This window comes from Trichogramma pretiosum, unplaced genomic scaffold (assembly GCF_000599845.2).
Source record: "Trichogramma pretiosum strain Unisexual culture from Peru unplaced genomic scaffold, Tpre_2.0 scaffold44, whole genome shotgun sequence".
Taxonomy (NCBI): domain Eukaryota; kingdom Metazoa; phylum Arthropoda; class Insecta; order Hymenoptera; family Trichogrammatidae; genus Trichogramma; species Trichogramma pretiosum.
Genome location: NW_019641632.1, coordinates 164,867 through 187,311, shown reverse-complemented (window position 1 = coordinate 187,311; position 22,445 = coordinate 164,867). Strand labels below are relative to the sequence as shown.

Sequence of the window (22,445 nt, the reverse complement as noted above, 5' to 3'; positions counted from 1 at the left end):
GTTGCTATTTAATTTTCTTTAGCCGGGCTTGGTATGCACGTGCTAAATCTAATGACGATTGAGTGTCTAATCCTATGTTCTTGAGTTTTCGTGGAAAAGTAGAAGATCACTTAAAACATGCAAATAAAAATATTTTATGAATTAATCTGTTTTCGCAATATTTTTTAGAAGAATCACAGTTTGCCAATTTCATCTCGTTATTAAATGCTGTTTGATCCTCTCCTCTGCATTTAAATTTATTCAGTTGTCACAGTAGGCACTCATTGCCACTCTTAGGTCATCGAAAAAAAAATGTTCATGTAAATGTAATTGTGCAGACTGCATAGATGAAATGTTTCTCCCTTACTGCTGAATCAAAAAATAATTTTTTATATAGGTTGCAATCGATGTAGCCATTTCATGTAATTGACTTTTTTTTTAATTTTTATAATACTTCAATACTCAAGTCTAATATTCATCGTATTTAATATAAAACTCAAGCCTAAATTTGCATCCGGTCATATTTATTTTAATGACTCGTTATTGCTCATCTAACATTGGTTTTCTTGTCTTTTGGTATTTAATAAGTTAAGATTATGAAAACGAGAGTTTGCGGAAGGAGCGTCACTCGAAATTTCTCGTAAATGAAATTAAATCGAAATCTAATAATAGTACGAAAGAAGGAAAATGTGAAAAATCTCATTGACTCTGTACTTGAACACTTTCATTTTTGGCTTTTACAAAGAAAGTGCCGTGTACCGAAGATGGTATACGTCTAATAAATAAACGTAAGTGGCACGATAGTAATGCCACTTGAAAACCTCAATAACATCGTCATGCGCCTATTTATATTTAAAAGGCGCTCGTCTGATATGGCCGCTGCGAAATGTGTTTCGACGACATAGGCAGCTAGCTACACGTGCTCCGAGAGACACGCGATAATATGCATCGCCGAGTGAGGTTAAACACTAGTTAAACATAGCAACTCCGGTGATGATTAGTTGCGAAGAAAATCAGTTCTTTATGCATTTGCATGACAACACGTATTTCCCTAATTACAAACTTTTATTTATTTACAGATCAGTCCTCCAGCGATATTTATAACCAAATCAAAATCACTTATTATATGATGTATTTGTGTCATTTTTAATTAAAAGTAAATAAAAGTAATTAAAAAAACCCCGAGCACAGTCAAGACTGTGCCCATGCAAGTCAAAGCAAATAATTAAGTCCTTTGAACGTAAAAATAATTCAGTCATTTTCTTAGTGATGATTGGAAAGAATGATCTCTTCAATTAGATCCATCATATTTAAATGTCAGACAAATCACGGCATGCGGTGCGTCACATTATACATTTAAGCATTTTCTTAGAAAAAAATGTGAATTGTATATAGCTGTATTTTTTCGGTCATCGGGGCAACGTCGCCCCTTCTCAAAAGCCCATAATTCGGGATATACCAGCGTGTGCCGAGCGCCTAACGCCTCCCGCCATCGTAATCGGGCAACGCTATAATTCTGTGACGTGAACATTTGCTATTGCGTTGCAAGTTTAGCCCCCGACTCGGCTTGCTTGGAGAAAAATAGTCGATATGAGGGTTTGTTTGCGCATGCGCAGCTAGAGCGCGCGGGTTCGTGTGTTTGTGCGTTCAACGTTGCTCACGCGTACGCACACATACGTGATACGAGATTGCAAAATGAATTCCGCGGTATATTGGACGTTCGCGGAGTAAGAACACGAAGTTGGAGAGAGAGAAAGAGAGAGAGAGAGCGACGGAGCCGTAGTAGTGAGCGCCAACTCAGATTTTGGCGGTTTCGGCAGTTGCACGCGGCTGTGTGTAGTAGTTTCACGTGTTGCTTTGTGTACGCGTAAAAAAATCAACAACAATTAAACAATTCGACCGTTGAACATCAAGTTTTTTAAGAACTTCACTCTGTGACTTGTGACTTATCTGATGTGACGCTTAATTAGCGATTAATTTATGGTTTTCTGTTGCTAAGCTTCATTCATAAAATACAATTTCGCGCGGAGGTGGGCCGCGATTTCGCGGGTATTGGCGCGTATTGTGTGTACGAAATAAAGGCCAACTAAAGACGAACTCGTTCGCGGCGGCACAATCCTTGTTCAAAGTTGAATCAAGACCCTGGTAATGATGGAAATGTTGACGCCAAAGCGCAAAAATAGCGAGGGGTCCGTAAATTGCAGTAATTGCGGGATGCCACACGCCGCCGGGGATAAGTGCTATCATCCTTGGACGTGGGCCGAAAAAGCACAAAATGTTCATCTAAGTCCGAATGGTTCGTGCTCTTCGCCCGAAATGATGGTAGAAAATCGCAACGGTAATGGAACCTCGGCCGACCTAAGCAGTCCAAGCGATGCTGGTTCTCGCCATCGTAGAAACGACTCTCACAGGCGTGGACGACCCAGAGCCGATGCATTGACTCACCTCATGATGCAAGGCAGTACCTCGCCCTCGAGCATCAAATGCGCTTACTGCAATCGCGTGTTTCCCCGAGAAAAGAGTCTTCAAGCTCATCTTAGAACCCACACAGGTAATTACTATCTCACATGAACTTTGTTTATGTCAACTTTGGCCCGCGAGGAGTTATTCCGCGCGAAAAAATTCTGACATAACCTCAAAAAAGCGATTTAACTGCGCGAATATCAAAGCATGCTATTTGCAAATTATGTCACAGCGCGTGCACATGTATACATAGTATTGCACAGTACATGTTCACCTACATGCATATCTTATGTTCTCTTGCATATTGATTTTCTATTGATTTCTATGAAAGAATTATCATTTGCTCTACATTTGCATCGCGACTTAAACCATCACCCACCGTGAGGATTTTGCCAAACCATGTGCAAGGTTATACGTGTTACGGTGCTGCACAGTGTATTATTCGTCATTTACGACGCAGTTCAAAGGCGTGAATTAAAGTATCGATTCCGAATAAAATCAATCGCTTTTCTCTTTTCCATGAATTGAGGCATCGATTCGGCAATGTTTTCGTGTAAGCCGTAAAGATGGGTCTACCCGGCTCCGAGTTCGTTCGAGTTATACGCTTTTGCCACATGGACGACGCGTTTCTCCCGCGCGCGCGATTCTACGTATTAAAATACAAAATGTCCGAAACCTAACGGATATAAAGCGTTTCACATGTTCTTACTTTTTATTACTTATTTTACATCCACCGATAAGCTTACTTTTTTTTCGCTTACGATTATTTGGTTATCGACAGCGACTTTTAATTCGTTTTACAACATTTTACGTTGAGGTAGCCGGCGGCGACGTTCACTCGCTGCTTTTCTTCCTCTCGCCCATCACTTGTTTTCTCATACGGCCGCCGTATTTCTGTCTTTGTTGCGCCGTGGCGCGCTTACCATCTGTTGAATGCCTGCTCATTGTTGCGTTCTTGCAATACATACATACAATCGCGCCGGAATATGTATGTGAGTTAAATGTATACGATGAATTTGCTCACACTGGCCATCTACTGACGACTCGATGCTTTTGATACTGCTCTTTAAAGTCGGAAGAAAATAATTTTGTTTATTTACTATAACTCATCATTTCGTTTGCAAACTTTTCCTCTCTCACATTTATTATATAAGTATAATTTTTCATTTTGAACTTACATCAGAAATTAATCTTATTACGAGCAATACTTTTTTAATTATCTCCGATCGGAAAAGAAAACATTCACATATAATTCAATATTAATTTTTATAGACTATCTTGTGTTTCTGTAAGCTTCCGGGAATTTCTTTATGAGAAAAAATGAATAGAGATTTTGAGAAATTTGTATTGAATAAGGGGAAATACTAAGAATTGAACGCTTTCTTAACTGAAAAACCAATTTTTTCCTAATTGTGTTCTCATTAATTAGTTTTTTTTCCATACATAAATTGTTAAAACAAAATTTCTGAAAAGTGTGTGAGTAAAAATTGATAAATGTAATTTTTTTCAGGTGAACGTCCTTATACTTGTGATTATCCAGGGTGTACAAAAGCTTTTACGCAATCAGGTCAATTGAAAACACATCAAAGGCTGCATACTGGTGAAAAACCATTTGTTTGTACTCATGAAGGATGTGTAATGCGTTTTACTCATGCTAATAGACATTGTCCAGACCATCCATATGCCACTCTCACACGTTCCGATGATTTTGTTTTGAAACCTGTATCTGGTAATACAGAAATTCCACATGAAGTCACAAGATGGTTGGAACGTTATAAATTGAACAGAGAGAGAGAAGATAAAACACCCACTGAAAAAAGTGAAAGAAAAATGAAGTCCTGGAAAAATAACAGTGAACACAAAAGAGGAAAATCTCGAAAAGGTCTTATTATGGATACAGTTGTTGAACAAGAGAATCTTGACCGACCCATTCAAAATCTCAACTGCATTTACTCCAGTGAAAGTCAAGATAGTCAAGATGAAAGTCAAGACGAGGATCCTGTAGAAAATTGTGGTATCCTACCAACTTCTGAAGATGAAGAAGATGTTGAAATTAATAAACATCCTGCCACTCCTCAAAGAAGGCCACTCGATCGTCTGCAACCTAAAAAACGTTGGTTAAGAGAAGCTTGTTTAGAACAACAATTAGCAAAGCCTCTGAGGTGGGATCATCCAATAAATAATTGCAATAGAATTATGCCTAGTCTGGGTGAATCTGTTCAATGGTGTCTATCTGAATCAAAACTACCAAATTTTAACCAAGCCATTAATAAACCAGAAGAAGATTCCACACCTTCTGAAATTACTAACAATGTATCTGAAGTGGTACAAGTTTCTTCAACTACTATAAAGGAAGAAAAATTTGTTCCAAACCAGCCATTACAAATGAACAATAATGAAACAAGACCTACAGTGTTGATGCTTGCTGGCAAGAATCAACCTCCAAAATCTTGTACTCCAGAACTAACTAATACTGATTTAAAGGTAATAGTAGTTCGACAAGAAGAAACTCTTACACCACAACCACCGGTATTAGAAGACAATCAAAAATGGCTTGGAGCCCTTGCATTAATGGAATTGGCTGCAAATAAAAAGGAAGTTGAGCATTCTCTTGTTTTAAATCATGATTCTTCTCATTTTGCTGCACACTCAAGTTATATTGAACTATAAGAGACTGTATAATTTTACTAAATTTGATACTACAGCGTTCTGCCTGAATATGCTCAATGTGATTTATAATTTAATTAACCAAACAAATATAAAAGCACTTCAGAATTGACCTTGCTTTTTGAAATGAATACAATATTTTTCATTAACTTCCTGATTTTAGTTCAAAATTCATCTCTTTGATTTTGTCTATTTAGCCCTAACAAAGTAAGGTCAATGTTCTTAAAAATTTTATAATTATGAGCAATGTTTGTGAATATGTTATTTACTGTAGAAAAGCTCACTTTACATAAAATATGTACTGCTTGGGTGAATAAGAAAATATTTTTTATACTTGTTAGTAAGTGTTAAGCACTGACCAGAAAAACTTTTTGTACTTGATGTGATTAATATAATTATATTATAATATTACTTTATAATATTATAATGCTAGAATATTATGATATTATAACATAAAAATATTATAATATTGTAATCATAAGATTTATAAGTAACCAAAAAAGATTCGAATGCATAGTGTCATTTCAAAGGAAAAATTGTTCATGTTACTTTCAAAACTTTTGAGTTGATGAAAAGTTAACTGTGTCAAAGATGACCATTTAAAGGCTAATATAAATACTGTTGAAAAATCGAGAGATCACTTGTATGCCATCGATCTTATAATATTGTTACAAAAAAAAAAGAACAGCTCAGATAATTCAACGGAAAAATCGTAGTCACTATTAATGTAAAGGTGTGTGATAGAAAATATTGAGAAGTACAAAGTGATTTACAAAGTAGTGTAAATCATTTCCATGTTAAATTAATCTTCTTCCCTTATCCTTTTAAATTTGTACGACATGTAAATAATTCTTTATTTTAATAAAAACCTTGACACAAACATCTTTTTCGTAATTAATATATTTTTTTGTACAAATATTTGTTTAAGTTGCCTTTAAGATAGCAATGTAAAGTCATGGTCATTAACTAAATTCATCTTGAGTCTTTTTTTTATTCATTTGAACTCTTTTTAACTCTGTTTCACAAACTATGAAAACTTTAAACAAAAAAAAACTTTTGGTTCACTCGAATAATGTTAATAATTATGATGTTAAAACATTTCATACACTTTCACCTTATTGTATCATGTATCACTTAAATTATAAAATGTTTAAATAAACAGTTACATTTGATCAATGAATATTTGCATTTTAAAGAAATTTATTACCCAATTAAATTAATAGAAATTTAGTTGATATGGTATAGAAAACTACTGTTTCATTTGGTGATGTTGAAGTTCGGGATACAGGGTAGTTATCAGTGTTTGCACATTTGATTATCATTGTTTAGACAAGTTTTAAATGTCGCTTGGAAAAAAAATGAAATTTGTTTAAATATTTTCCATCAAAAATTTATTAAAGAAGTTACTTAATTACAATTTCCCTCGTAAAATCACAATGAGAATTATCATTACTGGGAATTCAAATTTTATGTTAAATGTACAAAAATTCACCAGGTATTTCTCATTATTTTTATACTAGGTTCAATTCATAGTTCATCATATGATATATGTTTTAAGATTGTGTCGATTGCATCAATCAACAGTTATGATATTTAAAGTAAATTTACAATTGAATATTTTATGTTTTAATTTCAACATCTGAATATATATACTTTTAAAATTACTGAAAGTTTCCACGAAATCTGAAATTATAGAAATAAAGACAAAAAATTTCAGTTTAAACGTGAATTTATGCTTGGCTATGTACAATAGTAACTTACAAATAAAGCAATACAAAAAACAACGTAAAACTTTTTCTTAGAAGTTTAGCGTTTTTAAATCTACGTCAATAGATTAAAATCAAGTTATGATTCATCGTTAGTTTTATTTCATGAAATTTTAAACTGATCCACATGCCATCTCACAGAGATGCTGTTTCCAACTCAGTGATAGAACTCGTTTTTCAGTTATTCAGTGATCAGTATTAGTAGGAAATCGTCGATTTTACCTATCTTAAACTTGTATACATACAAACTGAACAATTATTTTTATTGTGAGCTGAGCTAAGAGCTTTACACATGTATAAATTAATTTTCAATTAAATTTAAGATTGTCCTTTTGTAGATCCAAGCAAATAGGAAATATATTGAGATGAATCATACATTTATTCTGGCTCCTGACCCTCAGCATCTGCACATAATAGTTTTAATGAAATTTCAGATTAAAAGTTATTATTGAACCATTTATAAAAGTAAAATTTACCTAATGTTTCAGGTTCTTCTCTTTCAACTTCTTCATCTACGTAATCTTCATCATTTTCTTCATCATTCTCATCTTCATTTTCCTGACATTCATCACCAGGCTCCTCCATCAAATCATGAGTTTCATCTTCATCTAAGTCATCATCCATAATTTCAACACTATCATCGCATTCTCCACCAATTTCATCTTCATCATCTTCATCTTCTTCGCTGTCAACTTCATCGCCATCAATGCCATTTTCGATTTCCATATCAGGTGCCAAGTAATACTAAAAAGTGAAATAATAGATATTGAGTATTGTGGATGAAAACAGTAGTTTGCTATAAAAAAAAAGGAAAATAATAATCTTACCTGTAAAGGATTTGGCCAGAGATCATCTTTAATCAGCTCTGCTATTTCATCAGAGCTAGGGTCTCCATGATCCGTAAACCAGTCGAAAAATGACCTGTGGCCAAGTGGCCTTTTTCTAGATTTCATTACTGTCTTTGCTTTACTTCTTTTTGATAAATCTGCTCCTTCTTTCCACTGTATAACTGTGCTTTGCGATGCTGGGTCACCTGTAATAAAGTATTCAATCAGTTGTTTAAATAGAAAAATTGTTCACATATTATGACCTCAAGCCTATGCTTAAAGCCAAGGCAAAGAGGTCTGCTCACCAGACGAACCGAGATGAAACTCCTTTGTTAGTATACTGTTTTCAAAGTATGGGTTTGCATCAAAATAAAAATTAATTCGATAACCAGATTTGATATCTTCAAACTCTTCTACTTCCAATTTGTTCAAGTATCTTAGTGCATCTTCTTCATCTTCTTCCAGAATATCAGCAATCTTTTTATTGTTGACAAACTAAATAAAATTTCAACTAGTTAAGGAAAATTAGTTTTTGCTTCAATAATAAAATTTGTATAGTGAATTCAAAGTTGATAGAAGTTTTTCATAACGGAATAAGCTAAATAATATTAAATAAATAACAAAATATATAAATAAAAAATTGAGATAAAAATATTGAGTTATAAGTAGTAAGTATAAGTTTTGAAGGAAGTACAATCTAAAACTCAATTCATCGATCATATAATTTATTGCAATTTTTCTTGATCACTCGAACCTTACTAAGCATTTACTTTCTGTACCTTTATAACAGAAAAAACGTATTATTTCATCCCTAACATATCATCAACTCATATGCAACTGAATAAAGCAAAAAAGTATGAATGTAAAAAAAATTGTTTAATGGCTAAATGTAAAATTAATTCAACAAACTATAGAAAGATGCATTATTGGATATAAAAAAATGGCGTCAAACGGTATGTGTGCGTGTGCGCACAACCGGTACCGGACGCGCATAGCTGTGAAACGCCGGGCGATTGTATACCGGCTGTAAAAGAGACAACTGTCTACAGCAATTGAGCCGAAGAAATTTATGCACATTGAGAAGAAAATGCTCAAGAATTTCGAAGAAAGCAAGTAAAATGATGTAAACTCAAAGTTCAATGCATATGTTTGTTAAAAAAGGATACAGCAGTGACCCAGAAATTGGGTATCCTCTTGATGATGTCGTTTCGTTTCTGGAAGTATGGCTTTCTCAACTTGTTATATTTTTTTTCCACTTCGAGTATCTCATCACTGGCTTTCTCGTTAAGGCCGTCAATCTGATTTTGACAGCCATCGATTTCCTCGAGGGCTTTCTGAATCTCGATGTTATAATCGAGGCTGTCTGGGCCAACTCCATCGCCGTCACTGGACTCTTCGAGCTTCCTAACCTTCTTGCAAGGCGAGGAGGACATGTCGAGCAAATCTTCGCGAACTATCTGAAAGTGAAGCAAGCAGCACCCGCGAGGTGAAGCGTCGGGTCCGATTCGTTATTCGGTCGTTCGAGCCGAAGACTTCAAAAACGGATAGTTCGATGACGATAAGGGACACTACTGATAAATGTTAGTATCAAACGAAAACTGTGTATACTATATACGAATGTAATGCACTCAGCGCACACCGCACGACACAACACACGTTAACATACGTAACTAAACTTATTGCCTATTTCATTTAGAAAGAGTTCGCGCAGTTGTGGTGGCGCTGTCTTAAACACATGAAGCGCCATAATATTGCAATCGCCAGTCCATGGGTTACCAAAAGATCTCTTTTATCGACACAAGTAATTCAAATCTTTCAAGTTGTAAAACATACGTTGAATGCAGATAATCATAAAACTTCAGAAGTCGTTTTTAATTTTCTGTATGCATACACATACCCGGGCAATCTCATATTATGCGGCAACTCAAAAGGTTTTCAAGTTGGAGCAAATTCAATAACAAGGTACGTACATTTTAATTCATCTGCACCTGGTGAATTTGATACCGTAAGATATACCTGAGGGGAGAGACACTCTCTTTTTAGTTTTCTAAAATACGCGTTGCGTTGATTCCGAGACTTCTCTGAAGCTTTAGATCTTTATTTTTTGAGTTTCTTTTTAATATGAACGCCTAGGATGACTCATAGTTTTTCTATAAAGGGCTTTTTTCCATTTCAGAGCTTTGTTTGAGCCTAAGATAGTTCTAACTCCTAAGATTAAATTATTTATATCCAAAAGTACCTTTAAAGGTAAAAAGTCACGTACGGGGAACAATAACAACAAAGCTTGCAAGTCAATTTTTTTCTTGTATATTTAAAATATTGTTCACGTTTTAATTAACTATATTCTTCTCTTTATTAGAATAGAACATTTTCAACTCTTTATTTCTATGTTTTTTTAATGCTTTAGCTTCATTGGTCGGGGAGAACCGTAACTTTTTTCTTAGAGTGTTTATTTTTTCTTGACATACAGCAGCCTGTAATTTTATAGTTTTGTAAACATAATAACGTAGTGAAGCAGAAACTCGGAGCATTGGCAATGCCCCTGTGCGTATGCGTATCATAGCCATAACATAACAACCTTTAACACGTATAGAGCCCTAACATTCGGCAATCTCTTGCACTCGCCTCTGCAGTGCAGTTCATAAACTCGCAGTGTGACTCAGTGTCCAACGAAAGGAGCGCGCGCTAACGCGGCCGACAATCGACGTGCCTCAGCCAGCGAGGATATCAGAGAGAATTTCACGCGGCGAGCGCACTCGCAGTGCAGCTGCACCAAGAATCCGTGTTTTTCAACATTCGCCCGTAGATCAGTAATAACTGGTCAAAGATCGATATCTTAGAATCGCAAGTAAATACCGGTTGCAGCTTACTTATGAGCGACGGAATCGTGTCAACGAGACATGTTGACATTCTGATGTCACGCGAGACATTGTGGCTTATGCTGCTCGCGCGGGAGTGTATAACACAACATGAATGGAACAGAGTGCGAGCTGACGACCCGTAGAAAAAATGAAGAAAAAAAACATCATCCAAGATCGCTTATGAGCGTGTATAGCGTAAAGTTTCTTTATGCTCGATAAATTCTTTCGCGGGACATTTAATATTGGTTCATAGAAGAGTGCTTAAGGCAGCTATATTTCCTGCACGACTCTCAAATTTCATTTTTATCTTTCTTTCTTTCGCATTTTTATCTTGAACTTTACGCTCCACCAAGGCTATGTACAAGTCAAAAAGTACAATACGAATGTATATGCGTTCATTATACACTTAGTAATTCGAGATAAAAACAACGACCGCAACCATACAATGTTATACATGTGCACGTTATATAGGTACTTGAAAAATTCTCGCTCGCTTCGCTCTTGCTTCTTGATGGGAAGAGACGTAACGTTTCGTTCTCGGTGGAACGAAGCTGAGACAAAGGGCGCCACTCAGCTTAGTATTGCCTCCACTTCTACAGACGATAGATCCTTCGGCAAGGCTACAGCAGTCTAACGAAGTCGCAGCTCGCGAGCAGTGTGCGCTACGCGCTTCAAAAAAATTGCTGCTGCGCTACTCATCAGACATGTCTATAACTGTGTTTACATATTTACCTACGAGTGTGTGACGGACGCGCTTTATTTAACATTTACTGGACGGTTTACCCTGCATCATTGCAAGCATTATTATGGGTAAGTAATGCGTCTTTCTCAACCCTACCATTAACCCATTTGGTTTACATTCAATTCTTTAGTTTTTTCGGATTTTTCTCATTTTAATCTTTCTATTATATTTTTAATTGGTTTTTTTGTCTCTTTTTATGGAATCATTATTCCTTATACGTTACTATTCATATTATAAAAGTTAAATAGTCATTATTATAAATGAATCAGTTTTTTGTATGCAATTCATTTTTACAAAATACTTTTCAGTTTCTCAAACAATAAACTTATGTGAATCAGAAAACAAAATATAATGATTAAAAATTTTATTTAAGTAATTATATTATTATTAATAGGTATCATAGGAAGTAAAGAACAGGCAAAAACACCTCCTCTTTTATGTTCTCTATCCAGACAAGAATGGCTCCAGTGGAAAAAATGTTTTCTCAAACTTTTGAACTATAAATATATCCCACCATATAAACAAGCCAATAAATTTTTTAAATACACTGGCTTTCTTGGAGAAGAAATAGCTAATCGTTTATATTTTCATGGTTCAATGTATGAATCAACTCTCAGGACTTTATTATTTAAATTTGATGTCTATTTCATTTACTGTGGAATTACCAAACCTACAGAAAAGAGCATCAGTGAATATGTTCTTATCTTAAAGGTGAAATATTTTTTATACTTTGAATAATTTTATTAATACAATAACTTAAAATTTCTTATTTGTTAATCAATTGTTTCAGCATCTAGCAGAAGAAGCTGAATTGTCTGATCCTACAACAAAAAAAACTGGTGATGAAACTCACAGTGGCATGAAAATAAATGATATAATAAAAGAAAAAATATTGCAAGACTTTAAAACTCACAAAATATTTGATGACTTAAATAATAGGCGAAGTACGCTATACATAAGTAATTATGAAAATTTGGCATTAAATGAGCTTGTTCATTTATGGAAAGAATATGAAAAAACCTATCGACAAAACCACGAAGAAAACCAGATTGTTGAGAAAAATATTCATCAGAACAGCTGCGATCGCTGCGGATTATTTCATGATAATTTCAAGTGCCATGCCATAGGTAAAAATTGTTGGAATTGTGGTGAGCGTAATCATTTTGCAAAAGTTTGCCAAAAATATGAGGTCATACAGTGTCCCTGTTGCGGTAGCGATCATGCACAAAATAATTGTCCAGCTACTGCTCAAGAGTGCTCTAAATGTAAAGGCCTACATCATTTTGCTTGGAAATGCCCTTGGGAAATGTGCAGTCCTTGCATGTATTGTGGAGAAAATCACATTAATAATCCCCAAATTTGTTCAGCCCATAATAATCAGTGTAGTAATTGTTATGTGAAGGGTCATTTTACTACTTTATGTCCAAATCTTAAGAATAAAAAGTGATATAAGCTCATGTGTTCATCTAAGGTAAAACAATACAAGCCATATTTTTATATTTAGTAAAGTAACATTAAAATTAAAATAATTATACATATCTAGACACTTGAAGAATATTGTATTACAACATTTTTTAATTTTCTATGCAATAAAAAATTCGTTTTTTATAAAAATAAAATGTTTATTAAAATTGTCAAATGAATCAAAAACATAAAAATTACTGTTTCTCACCCCAAGTTATTTTTGTTTTGAAAAAATTGATTCCATATTAAAATATTGAAAACTACATAATCTTAATATAGTAGTTATAAACAATTTACCTATATATTACTAGCACCTTAAACTTTTTTTTTTTAATTAAATGTATTCTCTATGCAAAATAAGAAGGTGATGCAGCTAAATCAGTAAGAATTAGCTTTTTTTGTTCTTCGTTTAACATCGCGTATAATTTTTTATAACCTGTCCATCCATCACAATGTGTCCTTTTAAAATCACTCATTGTCTTCTTTATTGTTTTCTGATGTAAACAAATGTATGAATCAATTAAAAACTGACTTTCATTCAAGATTAAATGATAATAAAAATGTATCTGGAACTTACCGAGATTGGATGAGGATCGTTAAGGTGTGCTTTTAGTTCTTTGAAAATCACTTCAAAATCTTCAGGTAAATCGTAAGGATGCGCGTCAATAAAAGCACACATGCCCAATATTCCAGCATGCCGTAATTTAATTGCATTTTTCGTTTTCTCAGCAGTTGAAGGTCTTTTATTACTAGGTAATTTAGTTTCTCCTAATTTTTTAAATTCATCCTAGACATATCAAATATTTTATGTTCAGTTGAATAATAAAAATTATATGTGTGTATGTATATTGTACACTTTAATTATGTATCATGTTTATAAATGTTAATATATTGTTAAGAATATAGAACTTACCAAAAGTTCTTTTGTATCAGTCAATAAAGTATAGTGTAACATGCCATTTAATAATTTGGCTGCTTGCTCTCTGACCTGAATCTGATCATCTTGAATTAAAGTCATGACGATTTTTCGACAGTTTGATATCCACAATGGGTTTTTCAAGAATGATGGCAAATTGTTTGATAAAAAGACTTGGAGAAACAATATATTTTTAACTCTAGTTGTCCAAGAGATACTTTTATTTACTTGTTCGAAGACCTCGAGAACCCTGGGTATGATTTCAGGTTTAACCATCGCTGCAGCAAGTCTTCCGTTCGCTGATCCGCAGTCGTCCTGAAAACTGTCGCTTGGATCAGGAGAATTTTCCATATGAGCCATGATTGGATAAAGCTTGTACCAACTTGCATCTACATCACTATAAAACCGAGGATGTAAACCCATACTTATGTATGAGCAAAATACCTTTAACGCACGAGTTAACTTGATATAACGAGGACTATTGAAGTCAGTCTCTGTCAGTAAAACTTCGAGTTTTGGATATAATCGGTTTATATAATTCTTTATTTCAGGATAAGCTATTGGAAAACAAAAATGAAATTTCAACTACAGGTCAATCAATCAGTATAACAACTCGTTGCTTGCTTACCGGTATAGGCACGATCATCCAGCCGAACTCCGATGTTTGAAGTACAAAACAGTCCAACTGAAAGAGACATGCTTAGCTTTGAGAAAGGACTCTGGAGACTGCGATCGAAGAACTTTTCAATTAAGGTATGAAGTTTGTCTGCCATTCGCCAAGCTTGCTTATGAATTATGTCCTGTACTAAATTATGCTTGACAGACTCGTCAAAAGTATTACCTGTCGGAGCATCAAATTCTTCAAAAATGGCATTAAAAAACCAATGCAATCGATTAGGATCTATTTCATTAGCTATACTCATTACGCATTCATCCCACACTGGAGACGTTTCCGGAGTTAAATTTTTCACAGCTTTTTTAAATATTGGCAGTAAAAGTTTCCACATATTTTGAGACATCTCAAACGTCCAATATTTTGATCCTAAAACAATACCTTTAAAAATTGTAGAAGCAGTGAACTGCACATTAGACTTTTTTTCGACCAGTTTTTCGAGATGAGATAAAAATTGTGTTAAAAAAGCATCTCCGCAAACAGAAAATATGTATTTTAACATATTGGAAATCTCGAATAAATGCTCGTTTAGCGTATCTAGATCGTGCTGCCAAATTTCGATTAGTTGGTTGATATTATTCTCGTCGTTGAAAAAATTGTGAATTACCCTCTCTTGGTCAGAGAGTTTATACTTTTCACATTTTTGAAATGATGGTACTTCAAGTTCAAGACGTTGCGGCCACGTGTAATATCCTACATAAATTTTGTCTGAGTAACGAGGTTCATTCCATTGTTCACTATTTATAGGATGATTTTCAGGTTTAAATTGTAACCATTCGTTGTCAGATCTGCGTCCAGGTATCAAATTTTTTTCTTTCGTTGGAATGTCAATCGTTACCTTTCATTCATAATTATAAATTTAAAAATAATATATTTTAGAAACAAAAAAATTAAAAATGTAAAATATCGTTATTAAAATACCTTCGAAGGTTTCGGTCTTAAACGATAAAGAGCACCTATCATCCACATAACAGCTAGAGGTCTTAAATTAAATGAATCGTCCTTTAAAACGTCCAATACGCATTCAATTTCAATCGCCATTGGAATAACATCACGATTTCCAAGTACAAGCAAACACTTTAGAGCGAATTCCCGACGTGACCATTGAAGCTGTTTATTTCTTGCCGGCATTGCAAGATTTTCTATAACTCGACGAAATTCAGTTAGAACATTTTGTTCATGTTGATTACATTTAATCAAACTCTGGCTCATTTCATCGTGTATCGGTTTTGGTAAACTTGGCTGCAATCCATGCTCCCACATCAATACAGCAACATCCCGACAGTTGTCAGTCGTACGTACATCAAAACGTAACATCTCTATTGTCAACAAATTATTCGACAACTCGTTTCTCTTATTGATAATCGAATCATATTCTATTACTTTAGCGGAAACTAAAGCTGGAAACAAATCTGTATAAATTTTCCAATCATATATAGAGAACATCTCCAGAGAATGGTCATCATTTGACAATATGTCTAAAATACCCTGTAAAAAGTTTTTTTTTGAGCTTTACATTTTTAATGATTGCATTAAAAATTGTTTCTATTTACCTCAAAGGCGTGTAAATTATCTTTTGAGATGGTGCTAATTATTTCTAACATACGAGGAATAATTATGCGATGCGATCCAGGATAAGAATTGATTATGACTGCAAGATGTTCACGAGCTAATTGACGAACTGTTTCATAACGACTTACACAAAGCTCAAACATTTGGAGCATAACAGTTTTGGTAGTTTCTGTCAGAGAGAATTGAGTGCAACTCCGGTGATATAGTTTTTGTTGCGTTACCAACTCGATAAACCGAACACACGAATATCCCTTATCATTAGCTAAAACATTCTCATTTTTCTTTCTTTCTGATGAAACTGCTAACAGTTCTTCTCGAATATCAAAAATATCACTTCTCTCGTGGCGCAGGATTTCATACCACAGCTTAAATTTTTTTTTATTAAAAACAAGTTCCAAAAGTAAACCAAAACTAAAATAACGATACTTACATTACACAAAAGCATCAAACTTTCGGTATCATTCTCATCACGTTTTATCATAGCCATTTGCAAATTTGTTAATATTTTTGTTAGAACTTGTCTCACATTGTCACCATTTGGCATAGTAATTTGTCTTGAAGGATAAATTTGAGTTGAATCAAATACAGGTGAGCACGATTGGTAAGATTCTATAATCAAAGGCTTTTCAGACCACATTGGAAGAATGTTCTTGCATCCTACTATCGCTGCTAGAATAATTCTTAAATTCGTTTGAAGTTTTATTCTGTAAAAAAAAAATCAAAATACAATCATGTTTTTCAAGGAAAACGTATTTTAAAATTACCTAGTAACAGTTTCATTTTCTTGTATGTATTCTTCAAAAACTGAAATCACCCGATTGAAATGTTTGAAAAATAATTTTTCGACGACTGAAAATTCCGCTTCACCAGGTATAGACCAAAGCTTTTTCACATTTTCAAGATCGACGCTGATGCCCCAATCTCGCCAATAAGGATAATTAGGATTATCTAGATTTCTCTCAATTCCTAAATCAAGTTCATCCGTCAACGAATCAAATACGTTTGTTAATAATTCGCATCCTAATTTAGAAGCCCCTTTTCCGCGAAAGTGAATAACTTGGTCCAGCCCCTTATCGAGAGTTTCTATGTAAGAAGTGAGATCTTTTCCTACAACCAGACATTGGAGTAAAGATAAACAGAAATTTAACCGAGGGCTCGAATGAAATTCATTTTGTTCTTCTGTATGATCATTGGACAGTATCTCATCCATAAGACTAGGCAATAGAGCTTTTTGAGTTTCATGGGCATTGACTCTAACAAAATGATCAGCTAGTTCACAACACGAGCGTATTGATACTTTGGAGGTAAACGTGTTACTCAAAACAAATTCAGTAAATTTTTTTAAAGCACTTTTAAATATTGCTGAACTGCAATTCATCAGCATGGCATAAATCATTTCGAAAACTTTATCAATTGCAATGTCTTCGAAATTATTAAGATCATTCTCTCTCGATTGATCCGTGGCAACCCATTCTAACGAGCTTTTGTCGATTATTGAAAAAATTTTTTCCAAAATTTCGAGAACTAAATCTTCCAATTGAGATGTATCTTGACGTAGTTGACATTCGTTTTCTCGAATCATCTCGTTTGATTTTGAACAGTCAGCGATGATCATAAACTCAAAAAATGTTGTCAACAATCGTGACGTCATTATGGTTGTAAAAATATCGGTAGTACCAATAAGTCCAGGCAAGAAAGAATAAATCAGCGGTATAACTTTCTCCGGCCCTTCGGCATAAGTATACTCTGCATTAAATTATACGGATATAATGATCAATGAACCAATAATATTAGAAATTTTCAACTTTTAAAATGCCTCATTTATAAATAATATTCACCTGTACTTGCATTTCTCGATCCTTGCAGCATTGGTTTTGATATTGAATGGAATAGAAGTGCAGCTTTCATCATCTGATGTTTTTCAATTTGACATTCATTATTCTGGTAAAATTCTTCCAGCAAAGCTGAGATTACTAAGTTAGGTCGTATCTTTCCAAGTTTTGTAAAAATTGCATTCACCGCGATATTTAAACTATCATTGGATTTCATTACGTAGGATAGAAAAATTGTAACAAAAGAGTCAATATTTGCATCGGTCAATTTATGGCTGTCTGGTACTTTTTGGTGACTTTTTTTTTTATCACTGCGTTCTCTAAAAAAAAAAAAAAAATTAATGGTAGCAAAAAAGTATAATGTATAAATGTATATAACTCACTTGAAAATTCGATGTTCGAACGATTTTGTTATTTCATAACATAAGTGAATTAGCCAATCGGTAACAGGTCCACAATTTGCAGCATGCAAATGAGTCTCAGTTAATTTTAAAAACTTTTCAAAATAAAATTGAGCTTCTATGTTGTTTCCCTATAGATAATAAATTAAACAAGCTCTATAGAAAATAATAAAACAATATATTCGACGATTATAAAATGATATACCCAAATCGAGGCCATCCATTTACCAAAGCCAATTTGTACACCAATAGTATGGTTTTCTGAACTATGAGGTTGTGAAGAACTAATTTTGTAATGAATTGGTAATTTAGCTGATTTTATTATAGAGTTAAACAAAAATGGTATGTAGGGGTTCCAATCAATATATCCGATATTATCGTATGCTAAATTTCCTATTAAAAGCCAGAATTCACTACAACAATCCAGACTATGGCACACGCTCCATATTTTCATAACTTCATGTAGCCATAATTCATGACTGATGGAATGATGCTCAACACTGACTTGTGTAGGTAAAAATGTTACAAATGCTTTTATAACGTATTGCAAAGTCTCCGACTTTAAAAAATATAATCTTGGTCGCAGTTCATTCAATATTTCTTTAGTTGCTGTTAGCTAAAATAAATTGATTCCAGTTGTCAACTATATGTTTTGAATTTTATCAATAAATTATTTTAAATTGATAACATTTGTACTTACTGGAAAATATCGTTTGGCTACTTTAACAAAGTATGAAAAATCTTGCTTCAGCTCTTCTGGAACTGTTCTAAACATTCTTTTTTCTTCTAATTCCGGATCATAAATTAATTCATACAATTTATATAAAGGTTTCCACTCTAATTTTAATTCATCAGGAGAAATAAATGATTTTTTTCTATAATTTATTTAAAATAATTAGAAATAAAATCAATCATCTTAAGTTTCATAATAAATTGATGACTTACCTGAGAAGAGCATATAATAGCATACCAAATCTATGAACATTATAATATTGAAGTTCAGGAATCAACATTAGTTCATATGTTAATTTTACCAAATTTATGTGGTCAATTTTTTCAAATTTATAGCCATAAAGTAGCACATATCTGTAACAAATAGTAATTTATTAATAAAACATTTTATGCTGCCTTAAATATCAAAAACTAATTGATTATTACTTTAGTAATGCTTGAGACCAGTAAATACAACCAGGATAAATATCCTGAAGTAATGCACATCTTCCCATGTTAGCTTTGATATTAGCAAAAATGTCACTGGCAACATTGTCTAGTTCTTGAGAAAAGGGTAGATGTTTGTTGGCAATAATCCTTGATTCATAATCAAAAAACTCTTCCAATTGTGGATTATCATCAAAGTGATAGTCCATCGCAAGAATCTTTTTGAATTGTGTCAAAAGATTTACACTTGAGTTGCTAAGAACACTTTGAATAAGGGCGTTCATTTTGAAATATTTAAAAAACTGAATTAATAAATTGATAAAAGTTGTTATTCAATGATGATAATATTTTGGACAATTGATTCTGAATGACTTGCTGTAACTAGTTAAGAATGACGACTGGAAATTATATGTGATATGCACGGTTTGCAACATTAGTGCAGAATGAGGCTTATCAGAAAGTAGCCTCTATCTATAGCTATATAGTAAAATTCATTTAATTTTTATCGAGTCATGGTGTATCAGGTGTTGGCAGACCGCAAGAGTTTGACGACTGCATACTGTAGAGTCTGCAACCGAAAGCGCATCTAAGTATACGTGGGTCATAACCTGTACACCTGTGTTTACGTTGCAACGAAAAATCGGCAACGGAGTTCGTTACCAGCGATGAGAAATAAAAATGAAAAATGTCAATTATTTTCATGTTTTGTTGCAAATACTATAATAAAAAAATCGATGATTTCTTGTTTCCTTCGAGGTAGATTATAGCGATATGCCATTGTTTGCGACTTGAAACTTCACTCTGGGATAAATCGTCACTCGCCGGCTCTTTTTATTTTATAAGCTTCGTACCGCGTTTCGGCAATGTATGTGATGTGAGTCCTAACTTGCAGTTTTAAATATAAATGACAATGTAATTAAGCATTTATCCATGATCGAAAAAGCACCCACTTTTAATTTGAACTCACTATGAATTGCGGAAATGTTGCTTGATGAGTTAAGATCAATATATATTATGCGATTTCCATTACTATAGTAGTAATTATAATACGTTGAAATACTCAATGAGTTTTTAAAATTCAAGCAAGTGTGATTTTAATGTTATTTCACACAGTAAATTGAAAATAACTCATCAATTAAATACTTTCGTAAAAATTAAAAACAAACCAATTATCTATACATACAAAAATGAGCGTATCCGCCAGTGTTAGAGGAACAAACAAAGTCCAGGTACGACTGATTTATCAGTGAAGATACATCTTTCCAATTCATGTAAACAATGGAACGTATTATGAAACTATTTACACGACTAATTATGTTCTATTTGAAAATGTTCAAAGAATTATCGGAACTAATTTGAATTGATGAATATTTAATTATTATGGTATTATTTAATGGTTGAAATATTTTCTTTTGTCTGTAAAAAATATTATCACCAGGGCTTTTAATTAGCAACAAAATCTCACTTTTACCACTTATTTTAAAGGACTTATGAAAAATATTATTTCGTTGCAGGTTTGTTTTAAGGATGGATTTTCATTTAAAACTTGTTGAAATTTTTATTTTTTATTAGTTTTACTTACTGACATTGTTTGTATTTCAGTCAATAAAACATCATATAAACAAAACAATCCAGTTAACGTGAAGTTTTATTGATTAGTATTGTAAGTAATTGTTTACAAAAATACAAGATTAAGGGTTGCATTATTACATCCTTCTAAGTTTACTTAAGTTTACTAAGTTTATTTTCAGTAAAAATGCAATGGAGCGATGTACAACTATTTTTATTTCTGAAAGTTAAACCTTTGGACGACACTATTTGTATTCTGCGAGCAAAAATCAAATTGTTCAGTACTCACTTCATTTTTTCTCAAAAAACTGCCGCAAGTAAAACTGAGGTAAATTTTTATTATGCTCTATTTAATTTTCTTTACACTTTGTTATCGGTAAAGTTTTTAATCAGAATGATAAAAAAAGGCTTGTCCAAATTGTTACTTTCATATAGAAACCAAACAAGTGTCGACAATTTTGAAATAAGATGGTCATAATTTTAAAAATCCCAATCTGCCGTAAGTTGATCAGGTCCACAGTAGATGGCAATGAAGGTACGACTTCTTGAAAATGTCGGTATCTGAGAAATCTGTTTTGAGCGCGCAATAATGCCGAGCCAACGTATAGAGTCGACAACGCTTCCGTATTCCAGTCTTATTTCGACAAAATTAAATTTATTCAAAGCTTGATTCATTGTAATTATTTCGATCGTAAAATCAAAGTTGGACAGATTTATGCATATCAAAGGCAGTTGATGGTTCTTGAAATTTTCGAGTAGGTCGTATATAAGAGTGAATATATCGTGGCAATAGATTTAAAGAGATTGAAACAGAAAGTCGCGCGAGTGGCGTGGCGACATTCATACGAGATACTGAAAGCATGTATGAGTAGTATTTTCTCTAATTACTTATTCCAATTGTCAGAGACCGGTATTATAGCCTCGCCCGTGTAAAATATACGAGTTGATACGGCCCAGATAATGCGTTGCTGGTAAAATTTAATGGTTTTCGAGTTTAAGAAACTCGGCTGATTAGAAGTGAAATTGCGTTAGGATCAGAGGTCAAAGCTGTTATAAGCGTAAATTATTCTGCTCGCGGCGTCCGATACGGGGCACTATTTGAAAATTAACTTTTTAGCGCAATCAGTTTAAATAACGCGTTTTATTCGAGTAAGTATATCCAGTTTTACGAGCGAGCACGTTTACAAAGTTTCAAAGCGGTTGGCCACAGGACCAAAGAAAGCGTATAGTCATTGGATCGAAAAGCCAGCTAGAAAAATTGCTCTCGCAAAAAAAGCGATCGCGTAGATTTTAATTTAAACATTTTTCAATGCATAGGCCGAGTTCTTCTCGAAGAGAATGCCACTGGAAAAGGTAGCGGAGCCGAAGAGCTTCAGTCATCAAGGGTTCGAGAGTATCTTTATTGTTGTGCAATGTTGTACATATAGGCATAAGTATGAAGTATTAAGATGGGCTTGATCGAAAGCTCGAGCCGTTGGATTGCTCTCGATAAAGGTATTGTAAAAAGGGAAAGTACATATACATCGGACCGTCGGAGGCAGGGGGGGGTGCGCAC

General features: G+C 33.7%; 4 protein-coding genes across 7 annotated transcripts; 2 read left to right on the top strand and 2 right to left on the bottom strand.

The window, feature by feature from the left end:
- The first annotated feature begins 1,780 nt into the window (after nt 1-1,780).
- LOC106649787 (zinc finger protein 148-like) lies at nt 1,781-5,989 on the top strand. Its single transcript, XM_014367403.2, has 2 exons — nt 1,781-2,530; nt 3,953-5,989. The coding sequence occupies exons 1-2, from the start codon at nt 2,128-2,130 to the stop codon at nt 5,110-5,112; spliced, it is 1,563 nt and encodes a 520-aa protein (XP_014222889.1). The 5' UTR covers nt 1,781-2,127; the 3' UTR covers nt 5,113-5,989.
- A 488-nt stretch (nt 5,990-6,477) lies between these two features.
- Nucleotides 6,478-9,384, bottom strand: LOC106649777 (protein SET). 2 transcript variants are annotated; one of them, XM_014367385.2, is made up of 5 exons: nt 8,869-9,384; nt 8,017-8,197; nt 7,703-7,908; nt 7,352-7,619; nt 6,478-7,279 (listed from the first exon to the last, which is right to left on the bottom strand). In XM_014367385.2, the coding sequence occupies exons 1-5, from the start codon at nt 9,133-9,135 to the stop codon at nt 7,254-7,256; spliced, it is 948 nt and encodes a 315-aa protein (XP_014222871.1). In that variant the 5' UTR covers nt 9,136-9,384; the 3' UTR covers nt 6,478-7,253. The 2 variants fall into 2 exon arrangements, with proteins under 2 accessions (XP_014222871.1, XP_014222870.1); XM_014367384.2 differs by having other exon boundaries at nt 8,008-8,197; nt 8,869-9,376.
- Nucleotides 9,385-10,466: 1,082 nt separating this feature from the next.
- LOC106649820 lies at nt 10,467-12,801 on the top strand. The gene is made up of 3 exons (XM_014367456.2): nt 10,467-11,373; nt 11,700-12,016; nt 12,096-12,801. The coding sequence occupies exons 1-3, from the start codon at nt 11,370-11,372 to the stop codon at nt 12,750-12,752; spliced, it is 978 nt and encodes a 325-aa protein (XP_014222942.1). The 5' UTR covers nt 10,467-11,369; the 3' UTR covers nt 12,753-12,801.
- A 171-nt stretch (nt 12,802-12,972) lies between these two features.
- Nucleotides 12,973-20,578, bottom strand: LOC106649896 (proteasome activator complex subunit 4-like). 3 transcript variants are annotated; one of them, XM_014367626.2, is made up of 15 exons: nt 20,505-20,578; nt 19,322-19,585; nt 19,109-19,249; nt 18,864-19,038; nt 18,369-18,779; nt 18,146-18,294; nt 17,769-18,082; nt 16,695-17,676; nt 16,361-16,634; nt 15,912-16,295; nt 15,280-15,846; nt 14,314-15,196; nt 13,683-14,242; nt 13,347-13,556; nt 12,973-13,263 (listed from the first exon to the last, which is right to left on the bottom strand). In XM_014367626.2, exons 2-15 carry the CDS (start codon nt 19,528-19,530, stop codon nt 13,117-13,119), a joined length of 5,406 nt encoding a protein of 1,801 aa, XP_014223112.1. In that variant the 5' UTR covers nt 19,531-19,585; nt 20,505-20,578; the 3' UTR covers nt 12,973-13,116. The 3 variants fall into 3 exon arrangements, with proteins under 3 accessions (XP_014223112.1, XP_014223111.1, XP_023315096.1); XM_014367625.2 differs by lacking the exon at nt 20,505-20,578 and adding an exon at nt 20,272-20,467 and having other exon boundaries at nt 19,322-20,202; XM_023459328.1 differs by lacking the exon at nt 20,505-20,578 and adding an exon at nt 20,289-20,467 and having other exon boundaries at nt 19,322-20,206.
- Between the last annotated feature and the right edge of the window lie 1,867 nt (nt 20,579-22,445).